General features: G+C 47.0%; 2 protein-coding genes across 3 annotated transcripts in view; both read left to right on the top strand.

Annotated features, from left to right (window-relative positions):
- The window catches only part of NOP58 (NOP58 ribonucleoprotein), a 507,450-nt gene that overhangs the window by 394,214 nt on the left and 95,320 nt on the right, over window positions 1-17,916 (top strand). The gene's annotated exons all lie outside the window — the stretch shown is intronic.
- KIAA2012 (KIAA2012 ortholog) overlaps window positions 1-17,916 on the top strand; it is a 133,781-nt gene that overhangs the window by 110,482 nt on the left and 5,383 nt on the right. The window contains exons 13-17 of the mRNA XM_049772909.1: window positions 2,641-2,770; window positions 5,243-5,357; window positions 9,886-10,244; window positions 13,173-13,363; window positions 15,042-15,214. Coding sequence (XP_049628866.1) covers window positions 2,641-2,770; window positions 5,243-5,357; window positions 9,886-10,244; window positions 13,173-13,363; window positions 15,042-15,214 — 968 coding nt within the window. The remainder of the gene's footprint in view (window positions 1-2,640; window positions 2,771-5,242; window positions 5,358-9,885; window positions 10,245-13,172; window positions 13,364-15,041; window positions 15,215-17,916) is intronic.

Below are 17,916 nucleotides of genomic sequence, written 5' to 3'. Positions count from 1 at the left end.
TTCTGGCAGGCACGAGGGACCATGTGGGATGCCTGGATTCCAACCAACCACGTTAGGTCCTGGATCGGCTGCTTGCAAGGCAAACACTGCTGTGCTATCTCTCTGGCCCCAAGAAAAGATATTTTTAAGAAAATATATACAAATGCTGGCTTAAAAGGCTGTACAAGCAAATCCTATATAATGCTATAGCAGTTTTATTTTAGATTATAAATAAAGAATTGAGGATTAAATAAAGATATTATTTAAAAAAAATCAGAGTTAAGGGTATAGCGAGTAGGGCATTTGCTTTGCATGCAGCCAACCTGAGTTCAATCCCTGGCATCCCAGGTGGTCTCCTGAGTACTACCAAGAGTAATTCCAGAGAGCAGAGCCAAGAGGAACCCCAGAGTACTGCCAGGTGTGCCTCCCAAAAAATAAAGAGTTGAATAGTATTAACAAATTTATACTATTTCCTACAAAATATTGGTTGTCTGATTTGTTCTCTGGCCAAAAAAAAATGTTTATAATCAAACAATTGCTTGATGGGTCTTAAAACAATGACTTTATGAGTGGAGCACACACCTCACAAGAAAGGCTGGTTCAATCCCCCAGCACCACCCATGCCAGAACAATGCTGTTGGCTCAGTACATAGACCTTGGGCCTCATTCTCATGAGACAAGTGACACAATTTCTTGGAAAGACTGACAGGCCCCATTTCAAAAGTGGTTCCACAAATGTCTGCTTTCCACAGCACATCCGCTGTCCTGGGAGCAGAAAGGAGTCATTATTAACACAAGCGTCAATCACTGCCCACTGACCGTTGCCCAGTCAGACCAACTGCTGATTCCACTCAGTGAACAGCTGCTAAAGCTGAGCCTTCGGGTGGAGCTGAGGCCTAAGCCAGCAGCTCCCATGAGACCTAAGGAAGCTTCAGTGAGGACCTCAGACCTATGAAATCTCTCCTGCTCCTGGAATGAGAAACCTTCCCCTAAGAAAGCAAAACTTCCCAGTGTCTGGGCGAGGAGTGGACACAGTGCAGAAAGATATGAATTATTAGACTTCATTTTTTTCTATGATGGATTTAAACCTCTTACAACAACCCTCTTACACTTACACACATTCACACACACACACACACATATACTCGCACAATGAAATAATAAAAAAATTTTTTTTCTGGGGCCGGAGCAGTGGCACAGAGCAGTAAGGTGTCTGCCTTGCTGGGGCTAGCCTAGGATGGAGCGCGGTTCGATCCAGCGGCATCCCATATGGTCCCCCAAGCCAGGAGTGATTTCTGAGCACATAGCCAAGAGTAACCCCTGAGTAACTGGATGTGCCCCCCCCCCAAAAAAATTTTTTTGTTCTAATCTAGAGTAAAAGAGTCAGGGAAAACAAACATTGTACATTAATGTACCAGCAGTACATTAGTCATTGCAACTAAGGCACAGACTCTCATATTTGATTGATTCCCAATGTGGAAGAGGAAAAACACCAGGTAAAAGGCAGACGGGCTTATTTATGGTTCTCCTTTGTAGTTTCTCTGGAGTTGTGCGGTTTTGTGTGGGGGTCACACCTGGTGGTGCTCAGGGATGATACCTAGCTCTGCACTCAGGGATCACTCCTGCCAGGTTCAGAGGACCGAAAGGGATGCTGGGGTCAACCCCTGGTCAGTCACATGCAAACCAAGCGCCCTACCCAATGGGCTATCTGACTCCCTTCTATGGGTTTTTATTGGAAGGATATTAAATGATGTGAATACCCATATATTTACAGGAAATTTTATCACAGATTTGTAGGAAGACCCTATGCTAGAACAGCACAATAATACTGATTTAACTGAAAATATAATATTTATTTAACCAAAACCTAAATTCTCAGAATCAGCCTGGCACATAGAAGCTGTAGCTGCTATAGTTATTGGAATTTATGTGATTACTTTATAGTGACCCTTTGACCCAGAGCACGATCATCTCTCATCTTCAAAGAACATCAACAATGACAGCAGCTCTTTTAGGACTCTGACACCATAGCACATGATTTTGAGACAGCAAAGTTGGATTGAAGAATAGAACCCAGAGACTATTCTGGAATAGTCTGTATAATAGTCTGGAATAACTGCCTGACCATTCATTGAGAGACAACCTTTCTTCCAATTCCCTTTTCTTCCCAGCTCAATCTTTTTTTTTTTTTTTTTTTTTTTTTTGGTTTTTGGGCCACACCCGGTTGATGCTCAGGTGTTACTCCTGGCTATGTGCTCAGAAATCGCCCCTGGCTTGGGGGGGACCATATGGGACGCCGGGGGATCGAACCACGGTCCTTCCTTGGCTAGCGCTTGCAAGGCAGACACCTTACCTCCAGCGCCACCTACCCGGCCCCCCAGCTCAATCTTTAATAGAAGAAATCTTAGTTAACGTGCTGGAGTGATAGTATAGTTGGTAGGGTGTTTGCCTTGCATGCAGCAATCCCCAGGACCCTATGGAGTTTCCTGAGCCTGCCAGGAGTCATCCCTGATTATAGAGCCAGGAATAAACTCTGAGCACCACTGGATATGGCCGCCAAACCAAAAATAAAGTTAAATTAAATGTCAATTAAATATTTCAAAGTCTTTCCATTAAAACTATAAGTATGGCTTTTAACCTATTTAAACACCATTTCCACAGAGGACTCCCAGGACCTGGGTCTAAGTCCTCGGGGAGGCTAGATCCCAAAGGTACATCTGTTCTTCCCAGAAGAGAAGAGGCAGCTCAGCCAAGGTTACCCAACCAGCACCCACCCACCAAAACGGGTTACGTGAGTATAAACCCCAATAACAGGTCTAAGGGCCCTGGATGGATGAGGTTTCTGCCAGTTGGTAAGGACAGTTGCATAGACTGAAAGGAGCCCATGGAGCAGAAACCCAGCCTGTGGTATGCTCCCATACCCTGCACCCCTCATCTAAAGGGCAGTGCACACACTTCTAACTCTCTGGCATCAACAACCACTGCCTGCCATCTGTGTGGAGGCATTCCTGTGTCATCCACTCCACCAGTTCTCTGATGGACTTGGGGAACCATATGGGACACAAGGGACTGAACCCAGGTCAGCCACATGCAAGCTAGAGTCTTACCCACTGTTCATTCTCTCTCTCTCTCTCTCTCTCTCTCTCTCTCTCTCTCTCTCTCTCTCTCTCTCTCTCTCTCTCTCTCTCTCTCTCTCTCTCTCTCTCTCTCTCTCCCTCCCTCCCTCCCTCCTTCCCTCCCTCCCCCCCTCCCTTCCTCCTTCCCTCCAAACTTCCAATCCTCCAGTCCTCCAGTCCTCCAATTCTCTGGACTCCAACCAGGCCTCCTACAATTTACCCTGCACACTAAGTACCAGCTTTAGTCTCTCTGCCAGCCTATCTTTTGCCAGCCCAGTCTGTTTGTTTTTGTTTTCATGCCCAGTGCTGCTCAGGACTTACTCGTGGCTCTGCCCACAAGGATCCCTCCTTGAAGGTCTTTCTAGGAGGGCAATCTGGGTTTATGGCAGTGCTTCTCAATTATTTTCTGTCATGCCCCCCTAGGAAGAAAACATTTAAACACCATTTTTGTGCCCCCCCACACGACTGTAAATAATATCTTTATTAAAAAAAAAACTTTAGCCTGCAAAACAAAAATATGTAAAATAATTTGAGCTGATTTTTTAATCAGAGGTGATGTCTGGATTAATGGCTACAATGAGCACGTTTTGCAATGCATAACTTTTCGAAGCGGGGTTTGAAGCAGGACACAGCAACTCTCAGCTCCAGAGGCATATAGAGACATAAATACGGGGCTTAGCTTGTTATGACAGTGTTTGCTGAGGTCAAATGCACTCCTCTTTACAGAGCCTCATGGCCCCCTTGGAGGGCGCACCCCACTATTTGAGAAACACTGGTTTATGGGGATCAAACCCATGCCAGACAGCATTCAAGGCCAACACCCTACAGGTGGCCAACACCCAACAGCCAACACCTGTTCTATGGCTCCAGCCCCCACTGCCATCTTATCTTACCAGGAGCCTCATGCTGTCCCCATTTATGGGGAAAGGTGAAGATGGGCATGGCAAAGTAACATCAGCGGTTTCTTAAAAGTGAGTGAATGAGGTGACAGGGAATAAAGGTGGTTTGTTCATGTGACAGCAGCCATCTAACCCATCAAACAGCTGTGCACTCTGCCTCACATTGATTGGTCCACCTCTGTAGAACATGTTTTATAGTCAAAACAAAGGAGACAAACCATCAGGTTAGGTTCTTTTCTGCAGTGGAACTATACTTTGTACTTCGCTGGGGTTTGGGGTTTTGTTTGTCTTTTTGGTTTTGGGCCACACCCAGCAGCACTCAGGGGTTACTTCTGGCTCTGCTCTAAGAAATCACTCGTGGCAGGCTCAGGGGACCATATGGATGCCAGAAATTGAACCTGGGTCAGCCTTGTGCAAGGCAAATGCCCCACCCTAGCTCCTGTACTTTGCTGTTTGAAATCAAAAGCCAATCTTTGGGATGACCAGTTTCACCTACTCCAAAACTCAGTCCCCTGATCCAGGAGATAGTTTAATAAGCTAAACACAGGCTTCACACACAACAGCCCCCAGATTCTGTCCCCAGCACCTCATGTTTCCCTGAACACCACTGGGCATGGCCCATGAGCACTGAACAAAGAGCAACCCCAGTAAACAGTCAGGTTTGGCCCAAAACTAAAACAAAACTGCTTCTGCTGCATCTGCTGCCCATGTAAATTCCATTCTTTTTCTTTTTCTTTTTTTTTTTTTTTTTTTTTTTGGTTTTTGGTTTTTGGTTTTTGGGGTCACACCCAGCAGCACTCAGGGGTTACTCCTGTCTCTAAGCTCAGAAATTTCTCCTAGCAGGCTCGGGGGACTATATGGGATGCCGGGATTCGAACCACCGTTCTTTTGCATGCAAGACAAATGCCTTACCTCCATGCTATCTCTCCGGCCTGTAAATTCCATTCTAATCCACCTGTTTCAACATGATCTGGCTTCAGAGACAGAAGAGAAAATATGGCAGAAAAGATACTTGCTTACATACAGCCAAAGTGGGTTCGATCTCCTGTGCCTCATATGATTTCTGAGCCCCACCAGGAGTAATTCCTGAGGACAGAGCCAGGAATAAGTCCTGAACACCACCAAGTGTGGTCCATATAAGCTAAAACAAAATAAATAACCTCACTTGAATGGTTTCACTTCTTTTTCCCTACATGCATCATGGTCTCTGTATACTCATAGTCCCTTTCCTTAATTTCTTAATCTTAGGGGATGGACTTGATGGACAAAGCTAAGAAAAAGAAAAGAACCAAGACACACAAGTCCAAAGCATTGAAAGGCAAAAGGAGAGGACCACTCCATCAGGAGACAGAAGCTGCTGTGGGTAAGGAAGCACCAGGAGGAATGACCCAGGAGATTTTCATGGGGCCTGGTGTCATAGGTTATCAGGCAGGGCTCTGTGGACATACTGTTAGTGTCTGTCTGCCTGCCACCACCAGGAGAGTATTAGAGCTCTACTTTATGCCAATATCTTGGGAAATCTGAGAACTGAGGATGCCCAGATACTTTGATGACCAAGAGAGGAAGCACTGATGATAACAACAGCATCTAGTCATATCCCTATGTCTGCAGCATATAATAATAATAGTGAATACAGGGGGAATTCAGGCTAAAGAGAAAGGACCGATGCAGCTGGCCCTGGTTCCATCTCTAACAACACATATGACCCCCAAGCCCTACCAGGAGTAATCCCTCACTCAGGGCCTGAGTTAAACCTTGAACATCACCAGGTGTGACCCCAAAACCAAGCCAGAATACAGTGATAACCCAGTAACTTGGCTGGAGCTCTTTGGACCACTGTGAGTTGTTGAATGCAGGGTCTGAGGCATTAGGCTCCCAAGAGATACTGGTTCCACTGTTCATATGAACTAGTCACAGTCTGACTCTGGGAACTTAGAAGAGAAGGAAGCCCAGTGCTCTGAAGGGTTACCTCCCCACACATACATCCCTTGCTGTTTTAACTTGTCAGCTTCCTGCATTGTGTCTTGTAAGGAATCAAATGCCTCTGCTTCCAAAACTTTCTTTAGTTTAAAACCATGCATCCTGGGGCCAAACCAATAGCACAGTGGGTAGAGCATTTACCTTGCATACAGCCATCCTGGATTCCATCCCCAGCCTCCCATATGGTCCCCTGAGCACTTCCAGGAATGACCCCTGAGTGAGAGCCAAAAGTAACTCCTGAGTACTACCACCACATGTGACCCAAAAACTAAACAAAGCAAAGCAAAAAATCATGCATCTTTTCCTGACCATATGATTCCAAAGACTCTTCAATCAAGTCAAGACTATCAAAAGAGGGGCCAGGGAGATAACAGAGCGGTAGGGCGTTTACCTTGCATGCAGCCAATCCAGAACGAACAGTGGTTCAAATCCCAGTATCCCATATGGTTCCTCATGCCTACCAAGAGCGATTTCTGAGAGCAGAGCCAAGAGTAACCCCTGAGCACCACCAGGTGTGACCCAAAACAAACAAATAAACAAAAAAAAAAAAGACTATCAAAAGGATGACAATAAAAATTTTCTCATGGGGCCGGAGGGATAGCATAGAGGTAAGGTGTTTGACTTTCATGCAGAAGGATGGTGGTTTGAATCCCAGTATCCCGTATGGTCCCCCATGCCTGACAGGGGTGATTTCTGAGCATAATGCCAGGAGTAACCCCTGAGCACTGCCGGGTGTGACCTCAAAACTAAAAAAAAAATTTTCTCCTGGACCAGATCTCTTGGAATGGGGGGAGTTGCTTTTATTGTCATTGTTGCTTATTTGGGGACATCACCCAGTGATGCTGAGGGGTTACTCCTTCCTGTCTCTATGCTTAGGGATCACTCCCAGTCATGTTCAGGAATCATATGCGATGCCAGAGATTAAACCATGTGCAAGGCCAGTTCTTAACCCAAAATACTGCAGCTCTGGCCCCCTCTGGAAAGTTGTTTTTTTCCGAGTCTTGCTGACATTGTGTTATAGCTACCCGTGACTTCAGTAGCAAGGACATAACTGGACAAGGAAAATACTTGTCACCCAAGAAGCGAAATGAAAAAGAGTCCTTTTGAGTATCCAAGGTTTCAAAACGTTATCAGGCTGCAACTCAAGACAAGCTCCAGAGTGTGACCTTGCCGTGTCTCTCGTGGTTCTGCCAGAGAATCTTGGCCTGGCCATAAGTCAGGGTGACTGGGCATCGGCCCTCCTGAGCCAAGATTGACCCTCATAGGACAAAGTCAGCATGGCAAAGGACAGTGTGTGGGTTTCCCTACTCCAAGTGGATGTTAGAACATTGTTGTCTTAATATAAATTAAATAGTCCTAGAGTTGGTAGGAGATGGTGAGGACTTACTAGGTTCAGTTTGACCCGGTTCACACAGCCCGTATGGTCTGGCAGGTCTGAAGGTTGCAGGGTGAAGGCGGAGAGATTCACAAAGCAGTCAGATGAAGTTTCAGGAGTCAGCCAGCTTTATTTATTTCACTGTCCCTACCAACATGAACACCTCCTCACATGGCCACCATTCTAAGCCCTTTCCTAGCAGCTACTTCTCCACTCCTGCTTTGCTCTCTCGACCTCTTTCTCTCTTTCAGCTGCTTTTACCAGGCTTCCTAACTGGCTTCCAGGCTGACCAACTCCCTCTGGTGATGTTCCTGCTGCTGCTTCCCTGATGATACCGAGTTGCTGATGCTGAATCTGATGCTGTATCTCTGATGATGATGGCTCTCTCTCTTGATGATGCCTCTCCTCCACTTCTCTAACTCTCCTTCTTATCCCCTCTCTCTCCCTGCAGACTCCTCTCCCCACCCATTCCAGGTGTGGACAGTTCTGATCATTCAGGTGGAAAAATTCAGGTGGGGAAGGGGATACCCACATTCTCCACCTTTTTTGTATTATTACTGAAGCATTATTGACAAGTCTATAACAGAGATACAACAGAGATATATGTATAAAATTATTACATAAGATATACAATATAACATAGCAATTGGGAAACAGTCACCAAGATAGCTGAGAACTTTCAAAACTCTAAAATACATATCCCCAGAATTGTGCAAACAAGTATTAAAATTAGATACAGTACAAAATTTTCTGTTTGCAGTAGGCATAAAACAAAACACTATGATACATAGAGATAAAATACAATTTATGTAGTAAGGCAATGACCAATGCAAATAGTCAAAAAATTAGCCTAGAAAAAAGTTGATATTTTGGAGATAATCCAGGTGCAAGAAGTGCTAAAAACAGCTTCTTCTTTTTTTTTTTTTTTTTTTTATTTTCAGCTGGTCTCGGATCCTCTATCTTCTCCATCATCACCTTCTGTGTTAGGCTGCTGAGGTCTATTAGATAATCTGCTGCAGATTAGGGGTACAGGGTCCTCACAAAAGGTGCCTCTCATAGAAGAAAGATGGTAGACAGTGGCATCTGAAATGCTGCCCAGTGTCCTCAACTCTTTCCCCTTCACTGCCTGCATCTGTCTCACCTGAGGTGGCTCTTCAACCATAGGTGGTGGGCCTGCTGAGTGAGTCTGGAAGATGAATTGACAGACCCTATGTCTATTGGGAGCATATCTGCTACCTTTCACTGGCATTCCACCAGGTCCGGCTACATTAGCAGCTTTTGGTCCCCTCTCTCCTTTCACAATATCAAACTCCACATTCTCCCATCACCCATGCTACACAGAAACGTCCTGGGATTGTTTCTCTGAATAGCTGTCCAGTGAACAAAGATATCTTCTTTCGTGTCATTTCTATTGATAAATCCATAACCATTCCAAACATTGAACCATTTAACAGTGCTTAGGACTTGGGTTGCCAGCACCGGCTTGTCTACCTGACTCAGTGCTTGGGGCACGGAGATATCTTTGGTTGAGCTGTTTTCAGACTCTGAGCCTGCAGAGACAGTAGCTGGCTTATCATTCTTGGGAGATGGGGGTCTCTCTGGTTTAGTCCCAGTAATAAACAATAAATTATTAGTTCTGGGAAGACCTTTAGATCAAGAACTCATCACCATTGAGAAGGTACTCTTCCCCTCCTGTGAAATATATGCAGTAGAATCTCTAGGGAACCTGGCACATATAGTCCAGAGTAAGAAATGCAGGTAGATAGACCAGAGCAACATGAAATCATTCACAAAAGGAGCCATGTTCACCGATGTTCCAGTGAAAGGCAAAACAAATTCTGTCCAGCTCGAGGGGGCTGTCATGGTGATAATCCACCAAAGGGTTTAGTCATAATTAGCACTCACCATCGCTGAGATCTTCTTCTTGGGTCCAGGGTTCAAGTCAGTCCAAGGTTCGAGTGCCAGTTGTTGTCTTTTTTTTTGTTTTGTTTTGTTTTTGTTTTTGTTTTTGGGCCACACCCGGCCAATGCTCAGGAGTTAATCCTGGCTATCTGCTCAGAAATAGCTCCTGGCAGGCACAGGGGACCATATGGGACACCGGGATTCGAACCAACCACCTTTGGTCCTGGATCGGCAGCTTGCAAGGCAAACGCCACTGTGCTATCTCTCCAGGCCCTCCAGTTGTTGTCTTAATATAAATTAAAGAGTCCTAGAGTTGGTAGGGGATGGTGAGGACTCACTGGGTTCGACCTGGCTCCCACAGCCCCTATGGTCTGGCAGGTCTGAAGGTTGCAGGGTGAGGGCAAAGAGATTCACAAAGCAGTCAGATGAAATTTCAGGAGTTAGCCAGTTTTATTTCACAGTCTCTACCGCAATGTGAACATGATCCCTCTAGAATCGGACCCTGCCCTTGAGCTCAGGAATCTGCACCATCTCGCAGTGATCTCTTCCATGGCATAGCAATGCCTAAAAGTTACTGAGAAGGCAGTGACACTCTTTGACTTGCCTCTTTCTGTTCGGAATTGTTCTCCCCCAGGAAAGTCAAAGAACACAAAGGCTGAAAAGAAATCACAGCCAGTTCCCAAAGGGAAAAAACAGGGAGCCCAAAGCAAACGGGCAAGGAAGCAAAGGAGTCCAGAGACCACGGACTGGGATATGGGACGAGATGAGGTTCCTGAGACCACATCCAGAGAACATGATGAGGAGCTGGGCAGCACCTCCAAGGGGAGCCCTTGCCCCCTGGGATCTGCAGAAGGGGAGGCCTGGCTATCTCCCACTGAAGGGGCTCCCCGAAGCCAAGAGTCTGGAGAGGGGAACATGGTGCCCAGCCAGCCCCTCAGTGCCGCTGCAAGTGTGGCATCCACCGAAGAGGAGAGTCCCGAGGACCATGCCAAGGTAGGTGCAAGCCCACCTGGGGGCCTCGGGGGCCTCAGTCCTTACCAGAGCCACGAATATTGGGGCCGATGTTGGGGATACATTGGTGTCAGTCTGCCTTGGGTCCTCTGACCCTTCAAGGTCAAAGCCTGAGCTCCTCTCCCTTCTCCTCCCCACCCTTCCTTTCTCCTTACCCATCCTCTCCCCTTCCCTGCCCTCTTCAAACTTGCATTTACTATGACATGGATAGGCCTTGGCAGCTTTCACAATATCCATCTGCCTTCCAAGGAGCTGTAGCATGTAAGAGTCATTTTCTGGGGGCTGGAGCAAATAGCACAATAGGTGAGCCATTTGCCTTGCACACGGCTGACCCAATTTGATCCCCAGCATCGAATATGGTCCCCTGCACGCTGCGGACCTGGGATGGACCCAGGTTTGATTCCCGACATCATCCCATATGGTCCCACGAGCCTGTCAGAAGCAATATTTTTGCCTTTTTTTTGGGGGGGGGGGGTCCACACCCGATGATGCTCAGGGGTTACTCTTGGCCATGCACTCAGAAATCATTCCTGGCTTGGGGGACCATATGGGATGCTGGGGATCGAACCCAGGTTCGTCCTGGGTCAGCCACGTGCAAGGCAAACGCCCTACCGCAGCGCTATCACTCCAACCCTCTTGTCATTTCTTTTTTTTTTTTTTTTTTTGGGGTCACACCCGGCGGTGCTCAGGGGTTACTCCTGGCTGTCTGCTCAGAAATAGCTCCTGGCAGACACTAGGGACCATATGGGACACTGGGATTCGAACCAACCACCTTTGGTCCTGGATTGGCTGCTTGCAAGGCAAGCGCCGATGTGCTATCTCTCCGGGCCCTGTCATTTCTTTTAAGTTATGTTTTTATTTTCATAGCCCATGATTCCCCACAAAGAAAAGTTTCAGGAACTTTTCCTCTACAGTAGGGGAAAGAGGACCTAAGGGCGGGGCGGGTGAGCGCCCTCTGGTGATGGTGAAGAAACCCAATTGCCACAGCGTTTGCTACTGGTACTGTGGGAAATCAGAAATCCCTCCTCTGAGCTACCAAGATCGTGGAAATGTGCTCTCTTACGGAAGATGAACTTTCCTGGGCCTGGCAGATTACCGGACTCTTTTGAAATTTTGTGTGGGGAAAGGGGGTCCTCACCAGGCTGTGTCAAGGCTCAATCTTGACTGCACTCAGTGATCACTCCTGTCAGGGTCAGGAACTGTGCAGAGTTCTGGGAATCAAGCTAGCTGCAGGCCAGGTAAGCACCCGACCTGCTATACTATCTATCACTCAGATGCCCTGTTTTGAATTTATCAGTCCATACTTCTATGCTACTTTGCAAAGGCGAAATAAGCAAAGATATGTCACCCCAAGTCAGATACATGTGGAAGGAGAAAGCTTTAAGGTCCCCTCCATTGACACATTTCTGACCTGGAAAAGAACAAGGGAGAGAAAGAAAGCTAAGATGTCCTTTCGTGCAAAAGACTCTGGTAGAAAAGGTTTCTGTGGATTAAATGTGAGACCAGCAGCTTTATCCCTGAGACCACTACGTGGCCCCAGCCTGACTGCATCTTAGAATCACCTGGACAGCTTGTTAAACACATGGAGATATTGATGGGAAAGCATGCCCAAAGTGATAGCACAGTGGTAGGGCATTTGCCTTACACATGGCTGACCCAGGGCAGACACAGGTTGGATCCCTGGGATCCCATATGGTTCTCCCAGCCAGGAGCGATTTCTGAGTACAGAGCCAGGAGTAATTCCTGAAAGCTACTGGATGTGGCAAAAAGGAAAGAAAGGAAAGAAAGAAAGAAAGAAAGAAAGAAAGAAAGAAAGAAAGAAAGAAAGAAAGAAAGAAAGAAAGAAAGAAAGAAAGAAAGAAAGAAAGAAAGAAAGAAAGAAAGAAAGAAAGAAAGAAAGAAAGAAAGAAAGAAAGAAAGAAAGAAAGAAAGAAAGAAAGAAAGAAAGAAAGAAAGAAAGAAAAGAAGAAGGAAGGAAGGGAGGAAGGGAGGAAGGAAGGGAGGAAGGGAGGAAGGAAGGGAGGAAGGAAGGAAGAAGGAAGGAAGAAGGAAGGAAGGAAGGAAGGAAGGAAGGAAGGAAGGAAGGAAGGAAGGAAGGAAGGAGAAGAAAAAAAGAAAGGATGGCATTAGCCTTGAGGTGGTAGATCCAAGTTTCACCCTGGCATCCCACATGGTCCCCTGAGCCTGCCAGAATTAATTTCTCAGCACCATCAGGTATAGCCAATACAAAACAAAATAAAACAAAAGCATAGTTACGTTGAATTAACCTGGTGATGTATTGACCTCAAGTAATTTAGGGGGTCTAAGCTCCCCAGCAAGGGGACATAGTGTCCAGGTACTTCCTACGGTGTGTTTCAGGGAGTCTGTAGTGCCAGGGATTCAACTTTGGGCCTCACATGCAAAGTATATCCTCGAAATCTTTGAGCCATCATGAATCTCTCCTGGCCGTGGTCGGAGGGACCATACTGGGTGCCAGGGATTGAACTTGGGTCAACTGCATGCAAAGCAAGTGTCACCCCTGCTGTGCTTTCTCTCCAACCCCCTCCAGTAACTTCTGAAACACTCCTTGGGTGATGTGAGTCGAGTTGAGAACTCACAGTAGCAGTAGACAAGACTCAGCCAGTAGTTCCTCCACTGTTCGAGATCCTAGTTAGCAGCCCAAAAGGAGACAGTGTTAGTGAAATGACCTTATGATCCCTGAATCCTGAAGCAAGAGGGAGACTTGGATGCAGGCCCATAAGAAACCCATTCCCCAAGCTAGTTAGTGGGACAGATGGAAGAGCCTAGATTAAGCGTGGACACCGCTTTTCGGTGGTGTCAGAACCACGTTGTGTCTGGGAAGGGGTCTCAGAGACCAAGGCGCCCTCTCTCCAAGACCACTCTGCCAGTGCCGGCGCTGTGCTTCCGCAGGCCCTACTGGCTAAGAGGGAGCACCAGGACAGACTGAGGGTCAAGAGAGCTGAGCAGAGGCGGCAGGAGGTGGAAAGGCGGCGGAGGGCACAGGAGGAGGAGCGGCGTCTGCAGCAGGAGCAGCTGGAGCGTGCTGCAATGATGGAAGCAGAGCTGGAGTTGGAGCAGCAGCGGCGGGCTGAGGAGATACGGTGGGTCCCAGATGTAGCGCGCGTGTTCCAGAACCCGTGAGTTCTAGATGCAGTGGGTTCCAGATCCGATGGATTCCAGATTTGGCAGGTTCCATATCCCATAAATTCGGATTTTATGGTTTCCAGATCCAGTGGTTTCCAGACACAATGGACCCCAGATCCAGCGGGTCCTGGATACAATGGGTTCCAGATCCGACAGGTTCTAGCCACAGTGGGTTCTAGACACAGTGGGTTCCAGATACGGTAAGTTCTAGGTACAGTTGGTTCTTGGTACAGTGGGTTCCAGGTACAATGTGTTCTGGATGTGATGTGTTCTAGATGTGTTCTGGAAGTGGTGGGTTCTAGGTGTGGTGAGTTCCGGATCTGGTGAATTCCAAGACCAATGTCACAGCACCAGTTGGGAGCTAGGACATGGGGGATTCTCCTGCACCTGAGGTCTAAGGCTCCTGCCTGAAGCCCAACAATCATATCTCATTTTTCTCCAAGGTGCTCCAAGGACCACCTAGACCAAAGATAAGGCACTTGCCTTTGGGGCTGTCCCTGAATAGTGTTCTGGGTCCTCTGGAGATGCTTTAGGCTTACTTGGCAAATGTTTGCCAAAGTTCCGCTCCACAAGCTTTAATCAGCCCTTTCCACGGTCTCACCTGCCTCACTCAGACTTCGTGTCAACCCCGGATACGAATTGCTGAATGGACGGACGAGGGGGAGGGGTTCAAACTGGGGGAAGGGTCTGTGGCCCCTAGGAGCCCCAGGTATGTGCCGGCCTCACCACCTCTGTGACCCGGTTCCTAGGAAGCATTTCCTCTGCTGGCCAGACTGGCCAGACTGCAAGGGTGCCCGACACCCTGGTGTCGCCAAGCGACCTGACCCCTATTTGTGTCTTCTCTTTTTTTTTTTTATATATAAAATCTTTATTTAAGCACCATGATTACAAGCATGATTGTAGTTGGGTTTCAGTCATAAACAAAACACCCCCCCTTCACTAGTGCAACATTCCCACTACCAATGCCCCCCTCTCTCCTTCCCAATCTTTGCCTGTATTTGAGACAGGCATTCTACTTCTCTCATTAACATTATCATGCTACTTGTTAGTGTAGTTATTCCCCTAACTGTACCACTACTCTTTGTAGTGAGCTTCATATTGTGAGCCAGTCCTTCTGGCCCTCATCTCTATTGTCTCTGGGGAATATTACAATAATGTCCTTAATTTTTCTTAAAACCAATAGATAAGTGAGACTATTCTGTGTCTATTTCTCTACCTCTGACTTATTTCACTCAGCATAATAGAGTCTCAAACTCGTGGCCCTCGGGCCACAAACGGCCCTCCATACAACATTTTGTGGCCCTGCCCTAGAGAAATCTTTTTTTGTTTTGTTTTGTTTTAGTTGTTTGGGTCACACCCCCCAGTGTTAACTTTGCACTCAAGGATCACCCTGACTTTGCCTCCTGCGGCCCGCAGGTAAATTGAGTTTGAGACCCCTGATGTATATCCATATGTAGAAAAATTTCATGATTTCTCTCCTGATGGCTGCATAATATTCCATTGTGTATATGTACCACAGTTTCTTTAGCCATCATCTGTTGAAGGGCATCTTGGTTGTTTCCAGAGTCTTGCTATGGTAAATAGTGCTGCAATGAATATAGGTGTGAGGAAGGGATTTTTGAATTGTATTCCCAGCTTGCGGCGGCAGAGGCGAGAGGAGGAGCAGCGGCGGCGGGAGGAGGAAGAGAGGAGGCAGAGGCTGCAGGTGCAGGTGGCGCAGGAGCGAGCCCGGCAGCAACAGGAGGAGATTCGCAGGAAGCTGCAGGAGCTGCAGAGGAAAAGGCAGCAGGAGGAAGAGGCGCACGCTGGTGAGCGAGTGGGAGGGCCTGCATTGTTCTCTGTCCTCTGTTGTTTGTCCTCTGTCTGACCCACAAATGTTTTCTCACATAGCTGGTCCACCGGGATCCACTCTCTTAGCCTCAACTTTACTGTGGCTTTCCTTAACCCATCAAGGGTGTAAACTTGCTTTCTCAGAATGATTATAAGAAACTATAGATGAGATAGAGTAATTTATAAAAAAAAAAAAACTTATAAAAATGACAACTTAGGTGCCAGAGTGATAATACAGAAGGTAAGGCATTTACCTTGCATGTGGCTGACCCGAGTTCGATCCCTAGTATCCTATATGGTCTCCAAATCTGCCAGGAATGATTGCTGAGTGCAGAGCCAAAAGGAACCCCTGAGCACTGGTGAGTGTTTTGAGAAGGAAGCCTCAGGACCAGGAGAGACATGGATCTGAAAGCAAACACTAACACAGGAAATAATCCACACAGTGAAAGGAGGAAGAAAGGGTTCAGGAATTTCAATACACAAGCCTTCTGCTCCTAAGAAACAAGTAACTTAGTGGGGGAGACCGGAGAATACCCCCAGCTTTCCTGAGACCTAAGCTTTTTATTAGCAAGAACCAGACCTTAGGGTGGATAATGAATACTGAATAAACTGGGACCTAGTAATCCAATACCACCAGATCACACCCTGAGATGGAGAACTAATTCAACAGATGTGGCACCAACCCCCCAAAAATGACACCTTAGAAAACAGATAGCACAGCAGGTGGAACATTTGCCTTGCATGTGGCTGACTCAGGTTCAATGCCCGGCATCCCATATGGTCTCCATACACCACCAGGAGTGATTCCTGAGTGCAGATCCAGAGGGAGTAACCCCGAGCATTGCCTGTTGTGGCCTATAAACAAATAAATAAAAATCCAGGGGTTTTTTTTAATGGTGCTTTAGGCTAGAGAGGTAATAAAAGGCTTCAGGCACTTGCCTGACACATGGCAGATCCAATGAATACTGGCATGGTATGTGATCTGCTAGGAGTAGCCCCTGAGCACAGAACTAGGCGTAAGTAAATTCTGAGTATTATCAGAGGTAGGCCAAACATCTACTCTACACACACACACACACACACACACACACACACACACACACACAGAGAGAGAGAGAGAGAGAGAGAGAGAGAGAGAGAGAGAGAGAGAGAGAGAGAGAGAGAGAGAGAGAGAGAGAGAGAGAACAGGTACCAGTCCACCTTCTAGTTTGACAATCTTCTGAATTGGGATCCTTAGTCCTCTCACTCCCCCCCCCTTCTCTGGAGCTCTTAAAATGGGCACAGCCTGGGGCCAGAGTGATGGTGAAGTGGTAAGGCATATGCTTTGCATGCCGCTGATCCAGGGCAGACCCTGGTTCGATCCCCCGGTGTCCTATATGGTCCCCCAAGCCAGGAGCGATTTATGAGTGCATAGCCAGGAGTAACCCCTGAGCATCACCGAGAGTGCCCCCACCCCAAAAAATGGACAAAGCCTGTCATCTGACTCCTTCCCAAGCAGATGCAAAGGAACAGCTAAGTCGGTAGCTAAGGGGAAACTCAGGCTGCTTTGTGAACTCTCTCCAGTCACACTTCCAAGAAAAAGGCAGCAACTTTAGCACATGCTAGTCGCCACATCAGTTGTTTGCCATGTTTTTTACTCTTATGGACCAATATAAATAAAGATTTCATAGACTGCTGGGGCAGAAATAAAAAAATGTTATGATAGAACCGGAGCAGTAGCACAGTGGTAGGGCATTTGCCTTGCATGCGGCTAACCCAGGACGGACCTCAGTTCAATCCTTGGCATCCTGTATGGTCCCCCAAGCCAAGAGCGATTTCTGAGTGCATAGCCAGGAGTACCTCTGAGCATCACTGGGTGTGGCCCATAACCCAAAAAAAAAGCTATGATAAGGATATTTATATGTGGATCTTTATAATAGTATTAATACACAATCAATGGAATATGTGTCTGGGTTTGAGGACAATGCCCAGGGCTTACTCCTGGCTCTGTACAGAGCTCAGGAACCACTCCTGGTAGGGATCACTGATGCTGGGGCTTAAATCTGGGTTGGCCATGTGCTAGGTAAGTGCCCTAGATCAATAGCACAGTGGTAGGGCACTAGTCTTGCACAAAGTTGGCCAAGTACGAACCCAGGTTTGATTCCCAGCATCCCATAGAGTCCCCCGCAAGCCTGCCAGGAGCGACTTCTGAGTGCAAAGCCAGTAACCGCTGAGCACTGCCAGGTGTGGCCCAAAAACAAAAACAAAAAAAAAGATAAGTGCCCTACCTGTACTGTTGCTCGACTCCCTTACCACGTTAACCAGATGTAACCTTTTCACAAACCAACTGGAAATTTCTGAAGTCCAGCACCACTCCACTGAGCAATGGTTGAAAACCACTATTATAGACTGGTCAGTGCAGCTGAGTATGAACCATTTCTCCAAGCCCTGATCTAACACGTCTTTCCAAACCGTCTTCATACTACCTTATGAGCACACAACTCTGAAATTTTCCAAGTTTGTTGTTTTTTTTTAGGATTGTGGACCACACACAGCAGTGCTCAGAGCTTAATCCTGATTCTGCAATCAGGGATCACTTTTGGCAGGTTCTCAGGGAAGCATATGCAGTGCTGGGACTTTTCTGCTGTACTCTCTCTCTGGCCTAAGATTTTGTATTAAAGACATAGGGCACTGCATAGTG

The sequence above is a fragment of the Suncus etruscus genome, chromosome 5 (genome assembly GCF_024139225.1).
Source record: "Suncus etruscus isolate mSunEtr1 chromosome 5, mSunEtr1.pri.cur, whole genome shotgun sequence".
NCBI classification, from domain to species: Eukaryota; Metazoa; Chordata; class Mammalia; order Eulipotyphla; family Soricidae; genus Suncus; species Suncus etruscus.
Note: the sequence above shows the minus strand (reverse complement) of the source record. Positions and strands in the feature narration are given on the sequence as shown.